The sequence below is a fragment of the Melozone crissalis genome, unplaced genomic scaffold, assembly GCF_028551555.1.
Source record: "Melozone crissalis strain CALT ecotype California unplaced genomic scaffold, PUWL_Pcris_2 ptg000092l_1, whole genome shotgun sequence".
Classification (NCBI taxonomy): Eukaryota; Metazoa; Chordata; class Aves; order Passeriformes; family Passerellidae; genus Melozone; species Melozone crissalis.
Genome location: NW_026535869.1, coordinates 1,286,185 through 1,312,631, shown reverse-complemented (window position 1 = coordinate 1,312,631; position 26,447 = coordinate 1,286,185). Strand labels below are relative to the sequence as shown.

At 47.1% G+C, this 26,447-nt stretch overlaps 1 protein-coding gene across 3 annotated transcripts; it reads right to left on the bottom strand.

Annotated features, from left to right (window-relative positions):
- Positions 1 to 26,447, bottom strand: DRD2 (dopamine receptor D2). 3 transcript variants are annotated; one of them, XM_054291453.1, is made up of 8 exons: positions 26,264 to 26,447; positions 7,134 to 7,462; positions 4,621 to 4,730; positions 4,097 to 4,233; positions 3,227 to 3,417; positions 2,097 to 2,183; positions 1,134 to 1,473; positions 1 to 202 (listed from the first exon to the last, which is right to left on the bottom strand). In XM_054291453.1, the coding sequence occupies exons 2-8, from the start codon at positions 7,404 to 7,406 to the stop codon at positions 9 to 11; spliced, it is 1,332 nt and encodes a 443-aa protein (XP_054147428.1). In that variant the 5' UTR covers positions 7,407 to 7,462; positions 26,264 to 26,447; the 3' UTR covers positions 1 to 8. The 3 variants fall into 3 exon arrangements, with proteins under 3 accessions (XP_054147428.1, XP_054147429.1, XP_054147430.1); XM_054291454.1 differs by having other exon boundaries at positions 1,134 to 1,323; XM_054291455.1 differs by lacking the exon at positions 2,097 to 2,183 and having other exon boundaries at positions 1,134 to 1,323.

Below are 26,447 nucleotides of genomic sequence, written 5' to 3'. Positions count from 1 at the left end.
TTGTGGCTTTAGCAGTGGAGGATCTTCATGAAAGCCTTGCGAAACTCGATGTTGAAGGTGGTGTAGATAATGGGGTTGACAGCGCTGTTGACGTAGCCGAGCCACGTGAAGGCGCTGTACATGGCCGGCGGGATGTTGCAGTCGCAGTGCATGTTCAGGATGTGAGTGATGAAGAAGGGGAGCCAGCAGATGATGAAAACACCTGGGGGGGAAAAGGAGAGAGGAGGAGTTTGATGGCTGAAAGCTGGGTGGGCTCTCGGGCTGGGAGAACAGCGAGGTTCTCTTTGGTGGAAGGGGAATTTATTTCCCAGAGGAATGGGATTTGTGTTTGTGTGCTCAGTGTCCTGCTCTGCGTTCTGCCCTGGCACTAACGAACTCCTCTGCTCAAGAAATGAGCCGAGACACAGCAGAAACTCTGCCCTTCAAGGTGCCAGCTCTGCAGAGCTCTGCTGCCTTTTATTTCAGAAAGCCCAGGAGTATTCCCTGGTTTTGGGATCTCAACTGGCCCTGAGTGGGGCAGCTTTGGGCACCCTTGGTGCAGCCCTGTGCCAGCTTAGTGCACTTTGCCTGTCACAGACATCTTTTATGAAAAATCCTTTCCTTAGGATTTTTCCTCCTGAGAAGCTGAGAGGCCTCAGGAACAAAATGCAAACAATGGTTATCTGCTGCTGTGGAATGCAACAGGTGCATCTGGGATTGGTCTCATGTGGTTGTTTGTAATTAATGCCCAATCACAGTCAGCAGGCTTGGACTCTCTGGTTAGTCACAAACCTTTGTTATCATTCCTTCCTTCTGTGTTCTCAGCCAGCCTTCTGATGAAATCCTTTCTTCTATTCTTTTAGTATAGTTTTAATATAATATATATCATAAAATAATAAATAATAATCAATCAATAAAATAACAAATAAATATAAAAATAAATAAAACAATAAAATAATAAATCAAGTCTTCTGAAACATGGAGTCAACATTCTCATCTCTTCCCTCATCCTCAGACCCCTGTGAACACCAGCACACTTTGCCTGCCATCCTCTCGTGTGTGAAGGGAAATGAGTTCTGGGGGGGTTGGAAAATCAGCCTGCACAGGACAGGGGTTCCTGCAGGGAGCCCAGGGCAGGCAGGGCACGCTCTCACCGAGCACGATGGCCAGCATCTGCGTGGCTTTCTTCTCCTTCTGCTGGGACATTTTCCTCCTGATGACGGCCTTGAGCAAGTTCCTCGTCTTGCCGTTGGGCAGGGAGTGGATCTCGAAGACCTTGGCTGTGTGGTGGGATTCTTTGGCATGGCCATTCTTCTCCACCTTCCCAGGGCTGCTCAGGGGTGCCTGCAGGGTAGAGTTGTTGCCCCGATTAGAAGCAACTGGCACAATCAACTGGTGGTTACTTGGTGCTGTGGGTTTGAGGGCCGTTTTCTCAGGGGGACTGGTACTGGACACCATCTCCATTTCCATCTCTTCTATGTGACTCTCTGCCTCCTGGACAAGAATCAAATGTCCACAACATAATGACAGGTAAATACACAGAGAGGAGCAACGAGCATTCCTTACAGAGTGAAGCTGGATGATGCTGGAGAACAGTCAGTCCCTCTTCTCCCTCCCTGCCTGGAGAAAGGGCTGTGCTGTGTTGGGGTGTTCTGGGCAGATGGGACGGACAGAGCTGCACTGGAGGATTCTCCTTTTTGGCACAAAGAGGCTCAGAAATGGGGGAGATGCTGTCTCCACTCTCTACAGATTTTGTTCAGGTTTTCAGAGTGAAAATAAATAAAAATGGAATCAGCAACCAAAGCCTAACAAAGCCAATGCAGTACAAGATTTAAATAACAGAGAGAAGAAGGAAATCAAAAGCATAAAAATGTTCAAATGCCGTGGCTTTTAGAGCTGATCTTTCGGTGAGCTTAATCTGGCTTTGTGAGCTCTGTGAGCTTAAACCCCCTGCTTCACTCCAAGGAATGGGAAGACTATTTAAATTTTGAGATTGAATGGTAACCTTTGCTCTTAGGTTTATTTTTCTCCCACCCTACATAAATGAACCTCGTGTCCTGAGGGAGAAGGGGAAGGCTGAAGGCTCTGGAAATCTCCCACTTCTCTTTAACACTCACCACTTTGCGCTTATTAACTTGGAAGCTCCCATTGGACTTCACAATAACTGTGCAGAGCTTGACGTCTTCTGGATGAGTGCATTTGTCCTAAGGGGCAAGCACCAGCTCAGAGGTTACATAGGCAGAGAGGGGTTGGGAAGGGAAGCTGGTAAGGGAGGCACGTGGGAACACAAAGGGATGAGTCAGGAGTTCAGCAGCGCGGCTCAGAGCCGAGCAGGATGGAGAGGTGGATGGAGAATGCTGTGGAGGAGCAGGGATGGAGGCTGCCACCAGAGCAAAGGGGCCACGGAGCTCTGCTGTGTCTGTGTGTCCCTGTCTGGCTGCCTCCTCTGCAGGCAGCAGGGTGTGGAGCTGGAGCATCCCCCGGGCTGTGCTGCCTGTGCTGCCAGAGCCCTGCTTTGACAAGTGGGTTCACAGCCAGCCCGCCCAGCTGGGCTCCCTCACACACAGCTCCTGCAGGGACAGGCTGGTGCTGCAGAGCTGTGCTTCCCAGAGAGGAGCTGTGCAACCCAGGCGCTGCCACCGAGCTCTGGGGACACCTGACAGCCCCTAAAGGGGGTTCAGAAGAGCTGAAGAGGGGCTTGGAGTGGTGGGACACGAGGAAATGGCCTTAAACTGAAGAAGGGAGATGGGTTTAGATTGGGTATCAGGGAGAAATTCCTCCCTGTGAGGGTGGGCAGGCCCTGGCAGAGGGTGCCCAGAGCAGCTGTGGCTGCCCCTGCATCCCTGGCAGTGCCCAAGGCCAGGTTGGATGGGGTTTGGAGCAACCTGGGATGGTGGAAGGTGTCCCTGCCCATGGGCTTTAGTGTCCCTCCTGACCCAAACCATTCCTGGAGCCTGTGATCCTGCAGGACTGACTCACACAGCGGTGCAGCCTCTGTTCTTGGCTACCCCAGCCCAGCCCACGGCAATGCTGGGGGTCACTGCAGCAGCTCCTGGTGCGGATCTGCTGCTGGAACAGCCCTGAGATCCAGGGAAGCCCGAGGAGCCGCAGCCAGCGAGCCGGGAGCCCAGGGAGTGCAGCTGGGACCCCAAAGTGACCCCAGCACCCAGCTGTGGGAGCTCTGCCCCAGGCAGGGCGGCGTGGGGCAGGGGGAGCAGGGCAGGGGGAGGCTGTGGAGGCTGGCTACCTTCAGGGGGGCCTGCGTGTCCGAGTCCAGCACGTGGCTGCTGCGCTTGGTGCTGACGCGCTTCCTGCGCCGCCGCAGCACGATGTAGATCTGCACGTACACCAGCAGCGTCACCATGAAGGGCACGTAGAAGGACACGATGGAGGAGTACACCACGAAGGCAGGGTTGCCAATGATGCACTCCTTCTCATCTGCAAGAGAAAGCCTCTCAGGGTTGGCGTCCCCGGCTGCCCTCGGGCTGGAGGGGGTCACATCACCCCGAAAGTCCTGGCTGCTCCTTGCCTTGCAGCTAAGTGTTGTATTGCACTAAATAGTTGTTTAGTTGTTTGCACTGGGTGTTTTAGTAATTTGCACTGTTCACATGATTTGTATCCTGTGACCTCATGGTCTTCCCCTTTTTCCCCCACTCAGCACTGCAGATCCCATGCTGGATCCAACCAATATTCCCAGGAAACTGCTGCCTGGACTGCCAGACCTTTCCTCTGCTGCCTCAGGGAAAGGTCCTTTTTGTGTGCTTTAATAGAAGGAGGATTTTGAATTTCTAGTGGACAAATGTTAAGGTAAACACAGATTGGTGTTGTGTGAACTTCTACATCACTTCAGTTCTGGTGAGACTGAACCCCTGCTCTGGAACAGCTGGAGATGAAACAGACCCAGAATCAGCATGCAAATAGTGAGGGGTGGCAGAGGGAGAGAACACTTCAGTACACCTCAGACCTGATCCCACCTTTATTCCTGCCTGACTGGGAGGGCAGCAGGAGGGAGCTGCAGAGGGAAAGAACACTTCCAATACCTCAGACCTGATCCCACCTTTATTCCTGCCCATCTGGGGGGACAGCAGGAGGCAGCTGCAGGTGCCAGAGCCCTCACCTGTGTTGTTGAGGCCGAAGAGGAGCGGGCAGGAGATGGCAAAGGAGAGCACCCAGACCACGGCGATCATGACGGTGACCCTGCGCTTGGAGCTGTAGCGGGTGTTGTAGAGCATGGGCATGGCCACGGCCGTGTACCTGCAGGGGACACATCCCCCAGGCTGCTGTCACCCTGCCGGGGCTGCCACTGCCCGCCAAGCACAGGTTGTGTGTGCCAGGGGGCTGCAGCCACGCCAGGAGGGTGAGGCTGGGTCAGCTCCTGGTGTTCTCCTCCCACCTTCCCACCAACGCCTGCTGCACCATCCCAGAGTACAAAGAGCAGGGAGCACAGAGCAATTCCATGTGCACCCCCGGGAGCAGAGTTTCTGTGCCTCCTGACAGAACTCCCTGCTCACAGCTCATTGGGATCCTCTAGGATGCTCTTCAAAAAACTCCCACAGTTTTCCAGCCTCTGAGTCCCACAGAGGTGGCTGGGACTGGCCACCCTGGGTTTGGCACAGCCTGGGTTTGGCACAGAGCCCTCACCTGTCAATGCTGATGGCACAGAGGTTGAGGATGCTGGCAGTGCACATCATGACATCCAGGGTGACAAAGATATCGCAGTGGATGCGGCTGAACCGCCACTCCCCAACCACCTGCGGAGAGAGGATGGGTGGTGAGCAATCCTTGGGCAAACCCTGGGGTTAGTGAGCAATTCCTGGGGCTGGAGAACAATCCCTGGGGCTGGAGAGCAATCCTTAGGGTTGGAGAGCAATCCCTGGGGTTAGTGAGCAATCCTTGGGGTTAGTGAGCAATCCCTGGGGCTGGAGAGCAATCCCTGGGGCTGGAGAGCAATTCCTGCAGCTGCTGTGGTTCCACCCTGCTGCTCTCTGTGGGTTTGGGCAGCCCCAGCACAAACCTGGGCTCACAAGGGAAGATAAAGGAGCTTAAACAGCTCCCTGAAGCATTTCAAGGCAGAATGAGGAGGGAAACACATTCATTTTCATTCCCAAGCACCTCTGATTTTACTCACAGCTTTTTCCCAGACAATTTTTCCAATTACACCCAGCAAAGGTCAGACAAGCAAGAGCTTCCCTTCATTTCTTAGTTTAAAAAATCGGGGTAGGCATTCCTCACGTTTATCTCTTTTATTTTTGGTGAAGAAAATGAGTTTAATTCAGAGTGAAAAGCCTTTAACACTCCACACGAAGTGCCAAAGACAAAGAACTAATGATAACACTTCCAGGCACCAGTAGCCTTTTTTCTCCTCACTTCTCTTGCTGTTGAAGCTGAACTTTGCCAATTAAGTTTAATAGCAATTATTCGGACTGCCGTGTTTGACATGTGATGAAAAAAAGTATATTTCCCTCTAACAAAAATAGAGCCCTACTGCATTTGAAAATAGAATGAATAAGATATCTATTCTTCAGTTATTTCTGCTCTGATATACATAACCATAGGCAGCATAAAGAAGGGAGAATGACTGCATTGAAGCCTGAGTGACAGATGAATACTCAGTGATTAAAAAAGCACTTAAGAGACAGTTACATCAGGAACTTTGAGGAGAATTTGCCCAAAGGCAAAGGTTTCCAGCCAGATCCAAACCTCTGGGAAACCGATTTCCTGAGGGCATGGTTTGGGGGAAGCTGGGAACTGCACAGTTCTTTCTCTTGGTGTTTTCATTTGTGTTGGAGAAACCTCCAAAATTTGGGGGTAAAAGATCTGTTTGCACCAAGGCTGGGGTTTTCTCAAGTGTTTCATTTTGATTTTGAGTTTTAGGCCAAGTTTGTCTCACAAAATCTGGAGGAAACTGTCCCAAATGGTAGATGAAGGCAGCTGCACGTGAGCCCAGAAAAGGGAGAGAATTTTGCATCATTTGTGGTTTATTCTTCTGCCTTAAAATTAAAATGGTCAGAGAGATTCTTCTGGCTGGACCTGAGGAAGCAGGAGCTTCTCCCAGCATCAGCCTCTGCTTCAGATTTTTGGAATAGAAAGGAGCAGAACAGAAGGAGATGCAGCCCCAGAGGCAGAGCCGGCCTCCACCAGCCCGTGGCCACTTAATGAGCTTCAGCAGAGGCTCTGAGTTATCCTCCAGTGCCACGAAAACAATCATTAACTCGGGGATAATTAGCACTGTGCTCTCCCACAGCCTGTGCCACATCACTGGCTTTGTTTTGCTTTGCATCAGGACTCACTGGGCTCACTGATGATGGTTCCTTCCCCTGCTCTCCTCCTTGTGTTATCATCCCTCCTATGGGAAACTCAGCATGGTTTGAGTTGTGAAAAGTGAATTTTTTCCCCCTATATTGTGATATAAAGCTGTGCTTTCCCATCCTGCTTCCACTTCCACAACTGTCTTCCTGCAGCCCTTCAGAAATAGGGCCTTGATTGCTATATATATATTTTTTTTTTTTTTTCTGATTGCTGGATTCAATGATCCTTGTGGGTCCCTTCCACCTCCACAAATTCCCTGTGGTTTCAGTGTGATATCCATGGTGGAGTTTTGAACACAAAATTGGGGTCTTTTCCCACTTGACCTCGAATTTCTGGTGCAATTGGGTTGTGATTTAGTGCCCTGAGCAGCAGTGGGGTTTCAAGCTACCTGCTCTCCCATCCTTCTCCTGGAAAAAAATGGCAATTTTGGGGATGAGAAAGCTACAATTTCAGGAATGGAGAAAAATGCAAATTTGGGAATGAAAAAGTTACAATTTTAGGAATGGGAAAAAATGCAATTTTGGGGATGAAAAAGATACAGTTTCAGGAAAAAAATGCAATTTCAGGTATGAGAAAGCTACAATTTCAGGAATGGAAAAAAAATGCAAATTTGGGAATGAAAAAGCTACAATTTCAGGTAGAGAAAAAAATGCAATTTTGGGAATGAAGAAGCTACAATTTCAGGAATGGAAAAAAATGCAATTTTGGGAACGAAAAGACCTGCACTTCAAGGAACAAAACCCGTGTATTTAGGGCATGAAAATCACTTGTGGGGAATTCAGGAGGCCGATTTCCAGGCTGCCACACCCTCCCCACCCTCCCTCAGGCCAGCTCTGAGCCCTTACCTCCATGTAGACCACCCAGGGCATGCAGAGCGTGGCCACCAGCAGGTCAGCCACGGCCAGGCTGACGATCAGGTAGTTGGTGGTGGTCTGCAGGGCCCTCTCCCTGGACACTGCCATGCACACCAGGACGTTGCCAAAGACGATGATGAAGATGAGGAGGGCCAGCAGCACGGCGTAGTAGTTGTAGTGCGGCCTGTGCGCCGCCTCCGAGGCGTTCAGGGCCCTGCTCCAGTTCCTGTCCCCGTCGTACCACGAGAGGTTGAGGGGATCCATGGGGGCCCCAGTGCCAGCCGCCAGCTCCACCCTGCCACACAGGTGTTGCACAGGCCCTTGGGTCAGCATGGGAAATGAAAATGGAAAAAATAAATCAGGTTTCTGCTGCCTCGCTCATGGTCTGCCCAAGGAGGTGGTGCAGTCACCATCCCTGATGTGTTTAATAAATCCTGGATGTGGCACTGGGTGCCAGGGTTTAGGTGAGGTGTTGGGGATGGGTTGGACTCGATGATCTTTGAGGTCTCTTCCAACCTGGACATTCTGTGATTCTGGGAATTCTGGGAATTTTGGAAATTTTGGGAATTCCCAGGGAATGGAAATGGTGGAGTCACCATCCCTGATGTGTTTAACAAAGCCTGGATGTGGCACTGGGTGCCAGGGTTTAGTTGGGATGTTGGTGATGGGTTGGACTCGATGATCTTTGAGGTCTTTTGCAACCTGGTGATTCTCAGAATTCTGGGAATTCTGGGAATTTTGGGAATTCCCAGGGACTGGGGAGGTGTTGGAGTCACCATCCCTGATGTGTTTAACAAAGCCTGGATGTGGCACTGGGTGCCAGGGTTTAGCTGAGGTGTTGGGGCTGGGTTGGATTTGATGATTTTGAGGTCTCTCCCAACCTTGTGATTCTGTGAATTCCCTGGAGCCTGTTCTCCCTGCCCTGGTGAAATGTTTGGCTGGAAATGGGATGGATGCAGAGCTGCTGACCCAGGCAGGGATTGCAGAATTTGGTTTTATTTCCCTGACCCAGGCAGGGATTGCAGCAGTTGGTTTTTATTTCCAGCTCAGCCCAGGTTTCTGTGGCAGTTCCTGTGTGTTCCAGCTGGCTCGGGGTGCCTGGGCTGTTCTGATGTTCTGTCCCTGCCATCCCCTGCTCCCTGTGAGGTGTGCACAGTTCACGGCACAAGTGCCTTGACCCACTTTGTTTATTTTCCATGTGCTTCGTGGGGCTTTGGGCTGTATTCCTTTCATTTTTTTCTTCTGTATTTTCCTTATATTTTTTTTTTTTCCTCCAGCAGTGAAATAAATAAATTTTAAACCCTGGATAGTGACAATGATGGAAGTTGACAGCAGCAGCTTTTGCAGGCAGGGCTGGGCTGTGCTGCCTCTGCCACGGCCCCAGAGAGGTGACAGTGAAGTGGGACACGGTGGGGACAGCACTGCTGCCACCCCACAGCCCTCAGCAGCTCCTGGCACTGGGAACAGCATTTCCTGGTGAGAGGAATGGGGGATTTGTGTTTCCAAACCAGCTGTGGGGCTGCTGGTGGATAAAACCAGCACTGGGAGAGAAAAGAAACAATGGGAAGGACTCCACTGATTGGTGAATGCAAAAAGATATTTTGCTTTTATAAATAAACTTTAGGCTTGCTGAGAAATTGGACATTGAGAGATGAAAGAAACAATGGGGAAGAAAAACCTCTAAATTCCAAAGGACCAAAAATTCCATGTTTAATGGAAGGATCAAAAATTCTGTGTTTGAGGGAAGGGTCAAAAAGTCCATGTTTGATAGAAGGATCAAATATTCCATGTTTGAGGGAAGGGTCAAACATTCCGTGTTTATTGGAAGAACCAAACATTCAATTTTTAATGGAAGGATTAAATATTCCATGTTTAATGGAAGAACCAAAAATTCTATGTTTAATGGAAGGATTAAATATTCCATGTATGATGGAAGGATCAAATATTCCATGTTTGATGAAAGGATCAAATATTCCATGTTTGAGGGAAGGAACAAGTATTCCATTTGATGGAAGGGTCAAATATTCCATGTTTGATCAAATATTCCATGTTTGATCAAATATTCCACGTTTCCCAAGCTGCATCTCCACCAAGACCACACTGGAGGTCTGGCCCTGCTCTCAGACACCCCAAACCTTGGCCACTTAATTTCCTTAATAAAAAGACAAAGTGACTTCGATTTATTAAACCACGTAAGTGATCAAAATAGCAAAACATTTGCAAATATCAAATTCACCTGGGAACAATGGTTTCTTTATGTTTCACTGAGCTTTTGTGTGCTTTTCTCATTCAGAGAACAATTTGGATAATAATCCTTGGAAATTTGTTGCATATGGGTCCTTAATAGCTGATAATTCAAAAAGTGTCTGTCTGACAGTGCTATCAGCAGCACTTGATAGCTCTACAAATGTCTTCTTAGGAGCTGTCAAAGTGTCAGAAATTAATTAAATGTTAGCTTCTGTGACTCAGAGTGAAGGGGAAAAATCAATGCTAAATACAGCAACAGTTTTTTCTCCTCTCCTGTTGCCCTTTCATAATGCAAAACTATCTCAAGGAGGCAGAACCATGCAGAAAATGCAGGGTGGGACAAAAAAATTGATTTTAAAAAAAGCAGGGGCATGGAGAAGTGTGTTTGAGGTGTGAAAGGGTTGGAGAGGGGCAGGAGCAGCCCCTTGGGCCTGGGCTGGTTTTGCTCTGAGTGCAGGAAGGAAATTGGCTTTGGAAAGGAAAGGCCACAGATGGAGATGGGCTCAGCAATCCCAGCCCTTCCCAGGCTGCTCCAGCTCCCTGCTGGATTGGAGGAGGCATTTATAGCTCATCTCGTGTCCATTCATCAGGAGTTTCCTCAATGGTGCTCAGGGAGGGTGTAAAAATCCCTGGGTGAAGCAATCAACATTTCCTTTCATTTCCTTCTCTGTCTTCCTCAAGAGGTTTTTTTTTTCTTTAAATAGAACTATTTTCACAGGAATAATTTTTGCCTTTATATGCATCATGGGGAAAGTTAATGTTTGAATATTGTACAAAGGAAAAGATTTGGTGTTTCTATTAAAATAAAAAAAAAGAGTTTTAATTTGGGAAAATGAAAGAGAAGTTCCAAATATTTTGCATGAAATAGGGAAACTTAAACACCAAAACCTAGAAATTAAAACTGTTTAAATTAAAATTGTGTGATCACACAATTAAAGGCTGTATTTAGCACACATCCTCGTGGTACAAACTACAGTTACATGGACAACTCTGTTAATTCCCAGCTTTGGAAAGTTTGAGTTTTTAGAACTAAAAAGAACTTTCAGTTGAGTTTTAGTCCTAAAAAGAACCTTCTTTTCCCCAGCCCAGAGCTGGCAGCATTCTTGGTGGCCATTAGGGAGGTTTGTGAGTCTCAGTCCTGCTTTGAGGAGCAATTTTGATTTCAGTGCTGACAGTTCCTCAGAAAGAGGAAAGAAAGGAGAAATAAAGAAAGAAGCACTTAAAGAGCTGGGGGGGAGAGGGAGGCTTTTCCCTGCTCTGCCCAAAAGCTGCATTTTCCTGGGGAAAAGGCACAAACAGCACCTGGCTCTGGCCTGGTTGAAGTTCCTGTACAGAGGTAAAACAGAGCCTTGGTTTGGGGGAGAAAGAGCCCAAAAAGGAACAAATTCCCCCGGGAATTAAGGGCAGCAAAGCCACTGTAATTCCCACCCCAGAGATTTCCAGGGTGGCTGAGCTGATCCAGCCATGGATTAGCTGCAGGGTCAAGGGCAGGACAGGGAATGCAAGGTTGCAGCCTCGTGTTTGTTCGATGGCAGCAGTGCAGCAGCACCCTGCTGCTCATCATCCTCATCATCCTCATCATCCTCATCATCCTCACCATCCTCCCTGCTCCAGAAAAACCTCCCTGCAAGCAGTTCCCCAGCAGCTGGAGGGTGGGACATCTCACTAATACCCTACCAAAAAAAAGCCTTTTAAAAGGCTTTTTTATATATAATTATAATAATTATTTTATTATATTATTTATAATTATTATTTATAATTAATTTTTATTTATATATATATTTTTTTAATACAGTTTTAAAGTACAGTCATACCGTTATTTTTAAAATACAGTTTAAGCCTTGCTACTCTGACTGACCTAGCAGCTATCTGGTAAGTTACTGTGCAAAAGAATAATGAAAATAAAAATCAGTTAACATGACAGTCTATTCTAGTAATGAAACAATTCACACCTCTAAAAACAAAATTCTGTCACATAAGAATCTGCAAAACAAAAATGCAAACACCTAAGTAAAGAAAAGCTCTTGGCAGGTACACAAACAGATATTTTCTAACCAATAAATTAAGGAGCAAAAAAATTATTCATCAATTTGATTTAACACAGTGCCTTCTGATACCCCTATAAAAATATAAGATATATGATAATGATTCAGCTTTTCTGCTTAAGAAATCCAGAGTCCTGTGTGTTTGTGTTGGAGCAGGGGGGGAATCTGCAGAATTCCCAGGGACAAGGAGAGGGGCTGCAGTGCAGAGCCAGGGCTCTGCCCTCCTCTGCTGGCAGCTCCCCCTGCTTTTCCAGAGATCAAACTGGAAAATGTCCATTTGCTGTGCCAATATCTCCCCATGGCTCCTCGTGATGGATCCTCTAATCAGGATTGTGGCAAAGAGCACGAGAGAGTGAATGCGGGATGTTCACGGCCCAGCAAACTCCTTCGTGTCTCTGGCACCTTTTTCCTCTCAGAAACTGCAACTCTCCTTTTTGGTTTTCACCCTGCTTGCAAACTCTTCCAGGAACAAAACCCTGCCAGGGCTGATCCTGGTCAAGGTTTGGGGCCTTGGACTAAAACCTCAGCCAGCCTTGGTTCCTGCATGGAGCCCCCAAGGTTTTGCCTCAGACATGACCCATTTAAGATGAAATCAGGAGTTCAGAGTGAGATTTCAGGGCCCAAGCTTTTCTCTGGGCTCCAGACCCAATTTTGGACACAATTGTGCACCCATGGGGGAAAGAGCAGCCAAAGCCACCAGAGACAGCATCCCTGAGGGTCATGTCCCACTCAGATCAGCTCCCACCTGCTGTCCCCAAGGCCTTTGGCCTGCAGGTGTTGCCAGATTGAAATTTCCTGCTCATTGCTGCTGCCCAGAGGTGCCCATCCCTCCCAGGCAGAGCCTCTCCACAGGCCTGGCACAGAAATCAATGCCTGACTGGGATTTGCACAGAACGCTGCCTCCCTGGGTGTTGTCACTTTGCTCTGGAATTCTGGAATCAATGGGCCATGGGAAGCTGTCAAACTGACATTCCTTTCTGTCCTCAAGGTGTTCGCTGAGAATGCAACAAAAATATTCCACTCAAAGGAAAAAGCAGCATTTCTTTGGGGCACAGAGAAAGTGGAAGAAAAGGGAAGGGGGGAAATGTGTTAGAGGAGCTGCTTTGTGTCCCTGCTCAGGGGGTTTTGGAGGGGGAAAAAAGCCTCTTCTGGAGCAGTTTCACTGTTTTTTATTTTGCATGCCAGCCCAGAATTGCTGTGGACTCCTGGTTGTGGTTCCCTGGAGAGCAGGGAAGGTGTGGAGCAGCTGACACTGAGTGAGAACCTTTTCCTACCCATTTCTGCTCAGGGGACAGGTCTGCAGGCTCTGAGGAGGAGAGGCCAGGAATGAGGAAAATATTGTAAATCCTGCCTTGACCTGAGAGCTCTGCTGAAAATGCCCTGCCCTGCCCTGGGCTCCTCAGGAGCAGCTGGCACAGAATTCACCCAGCACAGTCCCGGTGGCTTTAAATAACCACAACTCCCCCGGGCTCTCTGTGGCTGATGCAAATGCAGCAGGGAGGTGACAGGGGAGGTGACAGCCGTGACTGAGGCCTGGCAGTAATTACACCTGAGTGCTTCTGAGCAGGGCTGGGGGAGGCACAGCTCTGCTTCCCACCCTGCCCTGCCCTCTCTGCTCTGCAGGAACCAGCAAATTTCATGAGCAGGAGGTTTGGGTACCTCTGCACACACAAGGGCAGAATTAGAGACAAAATCTGATACAGGGATCTCCTTAAGTCAGGTCTTATGAGCTCTTGGAGATCTGTTCCTACAAAACTCCTTCCCAGGCTGGGCTTTCAGGGGGCTGAATTCTAATTTCAGCACTGCAGCCTTCAAATCGATCAAACCAACAGTTCTGCCATCAGCTCCTTCCAAAATCCTCTGGAAAATCTTCCTCCTCTGCCTCTGTCCTGGCTCCCCGCTCCCCTGATCCTCTGCTATCCAAGATATCAAGGGTGTATTAATTGCAGCTATTGCACACTTCTGATTCACAAACATTCCTAGTTCTGTATAATTGTCACCATCACATTTTCTGAAAAATCCTCTGTGCCCAGGATTCTACTCCTGGGAAGTTGAGAAAACGGAAAACAATAATTATCTCATTTGCCTCTCCTGTGTTTTGCTGCTTTAGAATGTGGTTTGGAGATTCTTTATCCAACAGGTGAATTGTTTTGATTTAATGACCAAACCTGGTCATTAAATCAAAACAATTGACTCAGGAGTTTTTCATTATTATCTTTTAGCCTTCTTCTGTATCCTTTCTCTATTCTTTAGTACAGTTTAGTATAGCATTCTTTAATACGATATGATATATGATATATGATATGATTGATATGATAGAATATAATGTTATATAATGTGATATAATACAATATAATATACAATACAATGTAATGTAATACAATATCATATCATATCATATCATATCATATCATATCATATCATATCATAATAAATGAGCCTTCTAAATGGAGGAAGATTCATCATTCTAAATAAATGGAGTCAGATTCATCATTTCCTTCCTGCCACGAGGGACCCCGAAAATACCACAGGTAATACTTAATTGGGTGCTTTTGCTAGAAAATACCACACATAATAATCCCTAACTAGGTGCTTCTGCTGGAAGGTGCTCACAGCCCCCCTGAACACCTGGTCCCAGCTTTTCCTGGTGCTCAGCAGAGCTCTGAAAGCGCTCTGTGGGTGACACCAGAGCTCTGAGAGGGCCCTGTGGGTGACACCAGGGCTCTGTGGGTGACACCAGAGCTCTGAGAGGGCCCTGTGGGTGACACCAGGGCTCTGAGAGGGCCCTGTGGGTGACACCACCCCGCTGCCACCACGGCCTCTGAGTCACCCACCCGAGCTGTTCTCGCTGATGCCACCGCGGCGTTCTCTGTTCCCAGCGCTGATAATCACAATCACATTGCTCAGAGCTCCCTGCACCAACTCCGGGCTGTGATTCACCCCCTCCCAGGCAGCAGAGACCCTCAGGATCTCTGGTTTTCCTGTTCTTGATCAGCAAGGGTTTCCTGCCTCTGGAGAGGGTGGCAGGACAATCCCAGCTCCTGGTGGCTCCAGAATTTCCAGGCTGAGCCCTGCTTTTAAGGCAGATTTCCCAGTTCTCCATTTGTGGTGCTGCTCCTTCAAGCATCCCTCTTTCCCTATGGAATTTTTGCCTGAGTTTGAATTTGTGTCACAGGAAGGAAAGTTTCATCCCAGAGCATTTGTCCATCATGCCTGCGATGGAGCAGAACCTTCCCCAGGACCGTGCTCTGCCCTCCCCGCTGGAATCCAGGCACACATCAGGCTGGAGCCCTGCAGAAGGATGTCCTGAGGCTGAATTTCTCTGGGGATTCACTGGCTGCTGCTTCCAGGCCCTCTGAAAATCTCATCCTCCCAGGTTTCTTACGAAGCCCTCACAGAAAGGAAGAATTCAGGCATATCTTCCCTAGAGGGGGAGGAATGCTCCTGCAACTTCCCTTAACCTGTCCTTCTGCTAATAAAAAACAGGCTTCACTTTCAAAGGAATCTTTAAAATTAAGGATTAAGGCCTTGCCTTCATTCAAGACTTGCAGCCAAATATGGTTTTATCAGAAATCCTCCAATTTTAACATTTTCTCACTCCAACATGTTAAACTTCAACAAGGAGAGGTCGTAGTGGATTGGTTTGGGGTTTTTGTCATGAATAATCCTTTTTGGACCACTTTGGGGTATAAATAGCTCCCTCCTGCAACAATCTGCTCCCAGGAAAGCCCAGCACTGCCCCTGCCCACCTGGAATTCAGGAGAGCTTTGGTCCTGCCTGCCAGGCAGAGCAGAGCCCTGGGTTCCTGCTGTTCTTTCAGAATCTGTGGGTGCAGGGCAAGCTTTGATCTCTGCAACATTTGGCAGATGGATTTTTCGAGCTGGAGCTGCTCCAGACACAGCCCACTGGAGCCCTTCTCAGCTGGGTGGAGAGGATGGGCAGGAAAGGCTTTTTAAGAATCATTTCTCACTCTGTGCTTTCAGCTTTGGACACACAACCAGAAACACTGAGCACATGTCGATTTTCAGTGGCTAAAGGGAAGGATTTATTCCTCCCCTGTGCTCTCACATAGGGATGGTCCCTGTCAGAGGCAGCTCTTCAGCCTGAAGATATTGGTTCTTATTAAACATTGCATTGCTATAGACCCAACATCCTGTTCACCACAAAAGCTCTTTTTTCTGCTCATAATTCCTTTATCTGTATCCTAATGCCAAATCTCTCTGACGAGATCTGAGCCTCTGACTAATCTAATAAATTCCCAGCTTCATGAATGCTGGGGATCTGTGTTCCTTTAGAATCTGTGCTGTGTTTGAGATCATCCACCAATGTCTGCAAATAACTCTTAATCACAGCCAATTGTATTAATTTTGAGGAATTGGAAAAGTTGAATCTCTTCACTTCCCTCCCCCCTTAGATATGTACAGAAGTGGCTGAAATTTGAACAAAGTACTGGATAAAACATGGCAAATATTTGAGGGTTTTTTTTTTTTTATTTGTTTTTGTCCGTCTAATGTTCACACTTTGGTACTTGGCATTTGAAGTGTAAAGCAATTTAATTGCAGAAATAGGTTGTGTTAATTCCTTGCCCGAACAAACCCTTTTTGCTTCCCAGGCTTCCCCTGTTCATGCAGCACCTGGCACAGGGATACTGTGAGCTCTCAAGTCCTTCAGCCACACTTTATTAAAAGTAAATAATAATAATTCAGATTGAAGCCATCAAATATTTGCCCTCCACTTATGTCAGGGAGCACTCGTTGAACATCTGCTCTTTGCATTGCCACTCCTCCCCCTGAGCTTGTTTGCAGAAATGTTTGCCAAAAGCAGCGAGTTCCAGAGCTCTTTGGTTCCCCTTTCCCTCCTCCCTGTTCTCCTCAGATTTCTGGGAGTTTGCCCCAAACCATCCCTGACTAAGATTTGCCCCCAGTCCCGTGCATCAGCTTTGATGGGGATGTGTCAATCAGCACAGCCCTTGCTCCAAGTGCCATTCCCTGCATTTAAAACCCCGAGAAAACACAATTAATTATTGCCTGTCCCTCGTGGCCAAGGAGCAGAGCCAGCTCCCATCTCACAGGGAAGGCTCTGAGTATCCCCCCATCCACTTCTCCTCAAATTTCAAATCCTAATGATCCTTAATCATTTCATCCCTGGGCTACAGCAGCTCAGCTGTTCAAATCCTGATTTCCAGCACCCACCTCTGTCATCTTTGCAGGAAAAGGAGAGGAGGATGTGAAAAATGGGCATTTTATGATTGGCTTTTCGCAAATATTAAATGAATATTATATGTGTATATATATAATATTCAAATGAATATTATATGTGCTGTGTTAGAAAGTTATGCTGTGTTAATTTTCTTAAGTAGTGGGGTAAATACAGTTTTAGGTTATAAGGTTAGGTTATAAGTTAATGTTACAAGGTTATAAGGTTATTGGGTATTATTAGGTTATAAGTTTTAGGTTATATATCATTTTAGGTTATAATGTTGAAATAGAAACAATGCTGTGTAAGATACTTTTTTAAAGAGAGGAATGAGGTACTCTCACTGAGATAGCAGCCACAGGACACCTGAATCTTCCAGAGAAAGAGAATTTATTGCTCCCTTATCAGAAGAAATGAACTTCTTCCTGCCTTGCTCAGTCCTGAAGTAAGGATTCAGAGGAAGAAGCTGACACTGCCCAGCCAGAATCCTGTGTTTGAATGGAATTTATGCATGAGCTGTATGAATATGCAACTGGCTGCTGCTTTTAAGGGTTAATCCTCTGTTAATGTGGGTCCTTTTTTGGGCTTATTTTGCCCAGAAAAGGGACCCAGACTGTCCACAACCCTTTGTTTTTATTGTCTCATATTGTCCTAATCCAAATTGTCCAAATTATTATTACTCTAATTATATTACTATTTTATACTATATTACTATATTTTATTACTCTAATTATATTGCTATTTTTATAACCATTTTATTACCATTAAACTTTCAACATTTTAAAACCACCTGATTGGCGTTTCTCACAAGGAGGACCCACCTCTCCTCCTGGATCTGTCCTTTCCCAGCTGCTGCGGGCACTGAGCCATGCAGGAATTGTGCTGGATCAGCAGCTCTGGGAAGCAGCATCTGTTCTGTTCTGTTCTGTTCTGTTCTGTTCTCCTGGGGAGCTCCTGCTCTGCCCTGGGGCCTCTCCAGCACCAGTGTTTGCCTGCCCTCCTTGCTCTGACCTTCCCTAGATGCACAGAAAGGTTCATTCCCTCTGATATCTTCAATTTTTCATCCCTCCCTGCTCTGTGTCCCCACCCTGGTGCTGCTGCATCATCGTGTCCCCTCTCTGCTCGGCTCGTCCCACCCACAGAGCCACCAATTCTCTTCTTTGCCGCTCCCTGTTTTGCCACAAAACTCACGTTTTTGGGAAAATCATCGCTCCCAGGGAGGGTTTTCATTTTCCCTAAGAAAGATGCTCAGCTGGGCACCCTGGGGGTGTTTCTGTGCATTTTGGGGAATATTTTTCCCTTCCTGGCCTTTGGAATTGTTTTACTGATCAATCAAACTTCCCAAGAGTAGAGGGGTCCCACACAACATTTCAAATTCTCTCATATTTAGTGAATTCTGGTAGTGGAAGGATTTTGCTTCCATCAGGTGTGGTACCACCTGTTTTCCAGGTGAAATTGTGACTATTTTCAAGGCTAAGTGGTGGCTATTTTCAGATGAAATCATTACTATTTTCAAGGTGAGATCATGACTATTTTAAGGTGAAATTGTGGCTATTTTCAGGTTAAATCATTATTATTTTCAAGGTGAAATCATGGCTATTTTAAGGTGAAATCGCGGCTATTTCAAGGTGAAATAATTATTATTTTCAGATGAAATCATTACTATTTTCAAGGTGAAATCATGGCTAGTTTAAGGTGAAATCGTGGCTATTTTAAGGTGAAATCATAGCTATTTTCCAGGTGAAGTGATGGCTATTTTGCCTTTTGCCTGTTACAAAAGTGTTTAAGGGTTTTCTTTTGTTTCCACCAGCAGGAGCCACCAAACTGAACTTCTCCCATTAAAACCTCACTAAAATTCAGGCAAACACCTGGAGGTGCTGCAGTGGAGCCACCCAAGAACAGATCGGATTTTCCAGGTGTCTCCAACCTCCTGACAGAGCATCCCTTGCTCACTTCATGGTTTTGGGCTGATCATGCCCAAAAAAAACCACTTTGAAAAGACAAATATTTTCTTCCCCCATTCCACAAAACTCATTGGGAGCATCACTGACAAATCCCCAGGCAGGGGAAAAATGTGAACTTTCAGTGCTGCGTTTTTTGGCTGATTGCAGAATTTCTCTCTCCCTGTCCCTGGGATCACTGCACATGCTGCTGCTCTCCTGAATTTTATTTGACTTTTACACAGTCAGCAAAGTTTCCAGCCTGCTGGGAAGTGCACACTCCATCCATTATGAACCCAATTCCTAAATCCAGTGCCTGGGCCAGTGAATTGCACATGATTTCCATTTCCCTTTAATCCACAAAGTCATTAGCAGGGCTCCACAAAGCCATGAATATTTTCCCCTGCTTGGCAGGGAGCAGATTTCCTTTCAGATGAAGCATTACAAGGAGCTGTAATGTTTTTAATTAAGGTGCTGGGTGCGAGTTATTGTGCAAATTCAGGCAGGACTAAAGCCAGGACTGTTTAATTCATCAGCAATAAAAATCACAGGCTGCAGGGACTAAAATCAGATCTGAAGGCAGGTGCCCAACTTGGTGAGGGTGAAACCAAGAAAAGCCTCCTGCAGATGCTGCTCTTGGTCATACTAAAATAAATATTCTCTTTCTCCTGTGACTTTGTTTTTTCCAGGAATCAGACCCACTCGTAATGGTCACTGTCTTGTCCCACCTGACCCATTAAATATAATATTTTTATGGGAACACTACAAGCATGATGGACACATGCAAGTTATTGAACTCCCTCTTTAGTAATTGCTCTGCCTGTTATTTTTTTTCATTATTTTTTTCCTACTATGTGTTTATTCTCCCTACAAACAAGACCTCTTAAGCTAAATTGTGATAGTTGTGATTCTGATGGCTCCTGAATCAGAAATTCAAGAGTAAAAATTAAATTGCAAAGTGTAGATCCAAAGAAATTGGACATCACCATCATCATTATTATTATATTTCCTTTTATTTTATTATTATTATTGATGTTGGTAATGTTATTGTTATTGTTATTGTTATTGTTATTGTTATTGTTATTGTTATCATCCTTCCTTGTCATTTTCTGTTAGGCTTGTGGTTTCCTAATTGATTCTTCCTTCACACCGAGAGAGGAAAAAAATTACAAATCTTGAGATAAATAAAAATAACGCTTGGAAAGGATGGCAAAGGCAAGTGCAGAGCACCAGACATCACATGTAGACAAACATCCTCCCACAGAACTGGGTTCCTGCACATGGATTTCTGCTTTAGTTAGTGGAACATCTCACAGACATGCAGGCTGGCCTCCAGAGAGGGTGGCTGGGGAGCAGGGTGTCACCATGATATTTTATAAAAATCCTTTCGCCAGGATTTTTCTCCTGAGAAGCTGAGAGGCCTCAGAAACATAAACAATATGCCTCAGGAATGTAAACAATAATTATCTGATCGCTTGGAATGTGGTTTGGGGGTTGCTCACCAACAGGTGCATCTTTGATTGGTTCTATGTGAATTGTTTTTAATTAATGACCAATCACAGTCCAGCTGTGTCAGACTCTCTGGTCAGTCACAAGATTTTATTTTTCATTCCTTTCCAGCTTTCTAATGTCTCCTTTCTCTTTCTTTAGTATAGTTTTAGTATAGCATTTTTAAAAATATACTATATATCATAAAATAACAAATCAGCCTTCTGAAACATGGAGTCAGGATTCTCATCTTGTGCTGGAGACCCTCAAACACCATCACACCAGGGCATGGTAACTTTTTCTAAGCCTTCTGATGTTTACATTCTTTGTGTAAATAACTTATTGTTTTGCATTCTTTTATGGAAGAAGAGAAATCTGATGGACTGTTGGTTTGAGAGGTGGCACTGTCACCCTCCAATCCACTGTCACTTTTGGAAATCTATAAATGTTGGGATCAGAAATTTAAAATTCTCTTTTTTACCTTAGAAAAAGGTAAAGACGAGTGTCTACATCATTGAGTGTCCACACCATTATTTTGTGTCCTATAAGGACAGGAGGGAGCCCTGCAGTATTTCCTGGGTGGAAATCCCTGTGGGTGGGAGCTCTGTGACCAAATGAACTGGAATTCACCTCAGCCCTTGGCCTCAGTGAGGAAATAAATAAATCCAGAGCCAGGGATCCCTGACCTGTTCCCTCAGTGCTGTCCTTGGAAATATCAAATCCTGCTCTGCATCCCATTGCTGAATTTGAGGGAAAGGCTCCTCTTCCAGTCTGGTTTTCTAGAAAGGAAAGATAAGCAGCAGCCTGGATCTCACTGGTACCTGATGTGCCATTTCACAATAATAATAACAATAATAATAATAACAATAATAATAATGGCAGTGCTTTATAATAATAACTGTCCTGCTTTAATTAGCTCCTGTTTTACAGCACAGGCCCCGGGCATGGATCACAGCCTGCTTTACAAATAAAAACAAACCAATGTGTGGGACTCCACTCACATGGAAATTCTGGGGTTGACTTTTTGACTCCCTTGTTAGACTCCCCCTAATTCTTACAGTTTTGCCATCAAAGTGCAAATAAGGAGATTTACACATGCCTGGACACGGTGGGCTGATGTATTCCTGTAGTATTTATTATAATCCCCATTTTAGTACTCACAAACACATTTTTAGAGCATCCATAACCTCATGGGGATGATGAATGATTCATGTACTGGGACATGAGTGATTCTTCCTGTTCAACAATGTGGATGTGAGTGTGGGGGGTGTTTCTATTTTTAAGGGCTTTTTAAATTAGCAAGTTCTTTATAATTGTGGCTTTTCAAAGCCGGGTGGCTGAGATTCACCTCCCAGCTCTGTGTGGGGACGTCTCAGGGAGGCTGGAGGTGTCCTGGCCCCTCTCTGGGGTGGCTTCCAGGGATGGAGGCAAGGCTGGGGCTGAAAGGAGGAGACAGATCAAGTGCAGGACACCTCATACCAGATTCCAGCAATCCCAGAGATAATCGCATTTTTCTCAGCTGTCATACAAACATGCAGACGCTTGAAACAAGCAGATACAAAGGGGCTGGGGGTCAGAGAGTGCTCGTTGTGGAGAGTCTTAATTTGCTGGAGCTCCACGTTGCCTGAGACATCAAAATAGGAGGGGGTTTAGGCAAGTGATTTGCAAGGTGCCAGATTTTAGGTAATAGCTCAAAGTTCTCTGCTGGAGTGTGTCAGCTGCAGCATTCAGGGGAGCTGATTGAACAACCTGAGCTGCTGCTCAAGGGTTCATTTCTCTCCCTGGAGCTGCAGATTGCGCAGAGAGCTCTCAATGGCGCTGATTTTGCTGATCCATCCCCAGCCCCGGCAGTTGGGGCAGCGAGCAGGATCCAGTGTTTGTATTTTTGTGTGCATTTATCAGTACCTGAGTGCCTGCAGACCCTGGCACGGCCGAGGCCACAGAGAGGCGTGGGATAAATTAAAGGCGCTCCAAAAGCAGGAGGATGCCCAGCAGAGGGTTTTATTCAGGTGATTCCGTGATTACCTTTCCCCAGGCGGCTCAGTGGGTTTATTCACGCCCCTGTGAAATGTGAAGTGTGGCCATGCCTGAGCAGCCAGGTACATCCATGCACAGGGGACAATGCCAGGCCCAATGCCAGGGGACAATGCCAGGCCCATCCATGAGGTGCCAGGAGGGCACAGCTGTGTCCCTGATGTGAACCTCGCCTGGAGCAGCAAGCAGGATCCAATATTTGTATTTTTGTGTGCATTTATCAGCCCCTGAGTGCCTGCAGACCCTGGCACAGCCGAGGCTACACAGAGATTTGGGATTTATTCAGGGTTTTATTCAGGTGACTCCGTGATTACCTTTCCCCAGGCAGCTCTGTGGGTTTATTTATGCCCCTGTGAAGTGTGAAGTGCGGCCATGCCTGAGCTCCCTGCAGGGCTCTGTTATCGCAGCTTTTATTGCTCCTTGCAGCCTCTCCCTCTCCCCAGCGCTCCAGAACACATAAAGCTGCATTTACATTTTCTGAATGGACTAATCATGGCTCTCTGCTTTGATAAAGAAAGTGCAGCCTCCCACATAACCACATGGAAACCAACAGGGAAGAGTAAACCAGAAATAAACCCATTCTGGGGGGTTGAGAGAAAAATACCCACCGGGATAATTGGGAGGGACGTACAGAGAAGCAGCAACTGAACGCACAGTCACATCTCAAAAAAAAAAAAAAAAAATTAAAAAAATTACAATGCTAAAAATACCCAGGTGAAGGACAGCGAGAGAAAACATGATTGAAGCAGAACAATTGGGAGAGGAGTTAATGGTTATTAGCAATCGCTCCAGATTGAATATAGGTTGGTTTTGTAACAGCACAGGGGATGATGCATCTGACAGGACTTAAACAATTGCCTCCCCCTTCCCCAAAGGATCTCGCTGGCAGCAGCCTGGCTCTCACTGCTCTGGGTCCCTGCTCCTCAGGAGCTGCTGGAAGTTTTTATTTGTGAAAACCAGCAAAGTTTGATCCCAGACAAAGCTTTCCAAACCTGTATTCCAAGCCTCAATACATTTTAACCTTCAGCCCACTGAATTTTCTCTTAGAAAAATACCCCAGGGAGGCCGAAGTTCCACCAGTCTGGGATCTTTTTATTTATCCAATTCTGCGTTTGCCTGGGCAGGAGTGTGAGAATGGAGAAATGTTTGTGATGTTTCTGCAAACACTCCCCCATCACCCAACTGTTTGCTGTGCATTCATTAACAATCTGTGGACTCCTTTCCCCTGGAACTGCAATTCCCCAGGGTCCCCAGCACTCGGGAACGTTCTGCATCAGTGCCAGGGTTCCCAGCTCAGGGTTCAGTGCCCTGCACCTCCTGGCAGGGAATGTCAGCTCTGGGCACGAGGGAAATCCAAAGCTGAGTCCCAGATTTCCTCCGTGCTCACAGGGAATTTGTGCACAGAGGGTGAAATTGAAATCGAGTTATCCTGAAAGGATTGTGAGGGGTGTGAGCCAAACCCATCCTCTTCATAACTGGAGAGCTACAAAACCTTGAAGAGAAATGTTTTTCAAAGGGTTTTTTTTGGCTGCTGTTTTAGGGAATTTGTGTCTGGTGATTGTCGCAGAATGAACCTCGTGGGTCCCTCCAGCTCAGGACATTCCTGGTTCCATCAGCTTCCCCTGCAGCTCCAGAGCTGAAGCACCCAGAGCAGGGAGGGTGGAGATTTGCTGGTTTGGAGCAAAGGATGGGTTTGGTTTGAGGAGAACACCCAGAGAATGGCCCTTTCTGTGCCAGGCCTGTGCCACAGAGCGGGAACAGCTGTGACACAGCCCTGCCTGCTCTGAGCTGCTCTGTGAGCTTCTCCTGCTGCTGCAGCTGCATCTCCCAGCACGTTTGTCCCTGCTGTGAACCCTGCCTGGTGCCTGCAGCCTGGAGCAGCCTGGGCAGGGCAGGGGACAATGCCAGGCACATCCATGAGGTGCTGTGATGTCTCTGCTGTGAATCCTGCCTGGCCCCCGCAGCCTGGAGCAGCGAGCAGGATCCAATATTTGTATTTTTGTGTGCATTTATCAGCCCCTGAGTGCCTGCAGACCCTGGCACACCAGAACAGCCGAGGCTACAGAGAGATTTGGGATAAATTAAAGGCGCTCCAAAAGCAGGAGGATGCCCAGCAGAGGGTTTTATTCAGGTGACTCCGTGATTACCTTTCCCCAGGTGGCTCAGTGGGTTTGTTTATCCCCTTGTGAAGTGTGAAATGTGGCCATGCCTGAGCAGCCAGGTACATCCATGGACAGGGGACATCCAGGGGACAATGCCAGGCCCATCCATGAGGTGCCAGGAGGGCACAGCTGTGTCCCTGCCAGGCAGGTGTGTGGCTCCTGAGCACGCCAAGGGCACCCCGTGTCCTCCTGCCTGGCACAGGGGCACAGAGGGGACACCTGTGCCTCTGCTGGTCCCTCTGTGGGCACAAATCACCCAATCCCCACGGCCAGGCAGGCTCAGGGGGGGATCCCCCTCAGCTCAGGGAGATCTGGGGTGTGGAGCAGTGTCAGGATGAGCACGGGGGACACTGTGGGGCCACTGATCCCACCCAGACCCTGCCCAAGCCTTTCCTGCAGGGTGGCAGCGACACAGGGGCAGAATCTCACAGGGAAGGAGCTCTCAAACACACCCACACCGACTGCTCCCCTGCTTTTGTGGGGTCACAGGCTGCTCTCTAAAGCCTACAGCTTGCACACTTTCTGCTCAAGTGTGGCAGGGAAGCTCATTTCCACACACAGTGCGTGTGTGTGCACATGGAAGTTAGGTGGAAATGCGGAAAGCGCAGCAGATTTTACACAGAGTTCATAAATCAGTAGGAAACTCTTTTACAAACTCTGTTCAGAAGTAAGCAAGGGAGCCTTGAACGTAACAGAATTTCTGCAGCATGGGATAGAAGTTAAAGGGAGGGGGGATAACAAGAACTACAACAATCTTTACTTGATGGAATCAGAAATATTGCCAAGAGTTTTTTCCTAGATTACTACAAGCAATTACTTCAAAAGAGATAAAAACCAGGGCTTTGAGTTTTTAATACCACTGTGTGTGTAAAGAACAATAATGCCAGGAAAGCCGGAGCACGTAGGAGACCCAGCCCACGCTGTTCAGCATGTGTAACCTCTCTGACCAGCCCTGCTGTAACCTGGGTATTTATAAAACAAACCAGGCTGTTTTCCTTTCCAACTCGGAGCTCCAGCAACTCGAGCAGCAGTGATTCATGCTCCACACACATGCTGGGAGCGGTGCAGCTCCACGCCTGGCATGTGGCAAAGCCGGCATGGGAGAGAGACTTGAGAACTGCAGAGTGGGGAAGTGTGATCTGGGGTAGAAACAACCCACAGACAACAGCTTGGACCAAAAATACCCCGGGGCTGAGCAGGACCCAGCGCCAGCCTGGGGTTTGGTTCCCTGCCCCAAAGCCACACTTTGCACTGGTTTCAAAAGGCTGGATGGAGCTTAGAACTGGGGGGAATGGAAAAATGAATTAAGGTCGAGACAAAGGTGATTGTAAACACAAAATATGCCTGCAGCATTCAGAGGAGAATTTCTGAGAGGTTTCCTTCCAGGGGTTCTCAGGAAAGGGTGACAGATCCCCTGTTCCCCACTGGGGAGGATTGCTCTGCATCAGGACTGGTGCTGAGCACGAAGTCTGACAGGATGCCAGCTTTGCCTCACCAGATGTAAAAGAATGAGTGTGGTAAGAGGAGAAAAGAGTTCCCTCAAATCATTAGACTGAACACTCTTGTTCCTTGGGGAGCTGGAGTGTACCCACATTATATCCTCTGCACACATCCTCCTCCACTTCTCCCTGTCACTCTCTCCATTGTGTCTGCCTGAGAGCAGCGTTAAACATCAAACTTCTAAAAACCAGCCGAGCTTCTCAGCAACTCCAAATGCCTCTTTAGCATACAATAACAATTGTTTGTTGCTTTGCAGTGAGAGGTTTAGATGGAGAAATGAGACAGCCTGAATTTCAGTTTGAAAAGCCGCTCTCTCGCCTCTTGTCTCGCGGAAAGGAACGGCTTAATGGATCCTTTTGGTGTAATGACAAATATTTTCCCTTTTCTCCTGTCTTTATTTACATCTCTAGGCAGTGGTGATCGCAGCAGCCACTGCTGTCTGTGTTCCCTCACCAGGATATTCACCACATCCCTATTTCTGGAAGAAAAGCACAACACCAATCTCTTACCTTCAAGCCATACGAATCCCTCGAGCAGAGGTGCGAGTACTTTGTGCCAAATAAATCCAAACCACCACAACTCTCCACCGTGGCTTTTCCCAAGCTCTCCCAGGCTTTCAGGCAGACTTCTCGCTGTCCAGCATTCACGCAAAAAAAAGCAGAGGAGCAGAAAGAAAGGCAATCACCTGCCTGA

What these genes read in the sequence shown, in the direction of transcription:
- DRD2 (XM_054291453.1), bottom strand. Translation starts at nt 7,406, where the DNA reads ATGGATCCCCTCAACCTCTCGTGGTACGACGGGGACAGGAACTGGAGC. An exon ending in TGTGCCATCAGCATTGACAG is followed by an intron (nt 4,234 to 4,620) that starts GTGAGGGCTCTG and finishes TGTCCCCTGCAG; the next exon opens with GTACACGGCCGTGGCCATGC. An exon ending in GATGCTGGCCATCGTGCTCG is followed by an intron (nt 203 to 1,133) that starts GTGAGAGCGTGC and finishes TTTCCCCCCCAG; the next exon opens with GTGTTTTCATCATCTGCTGG.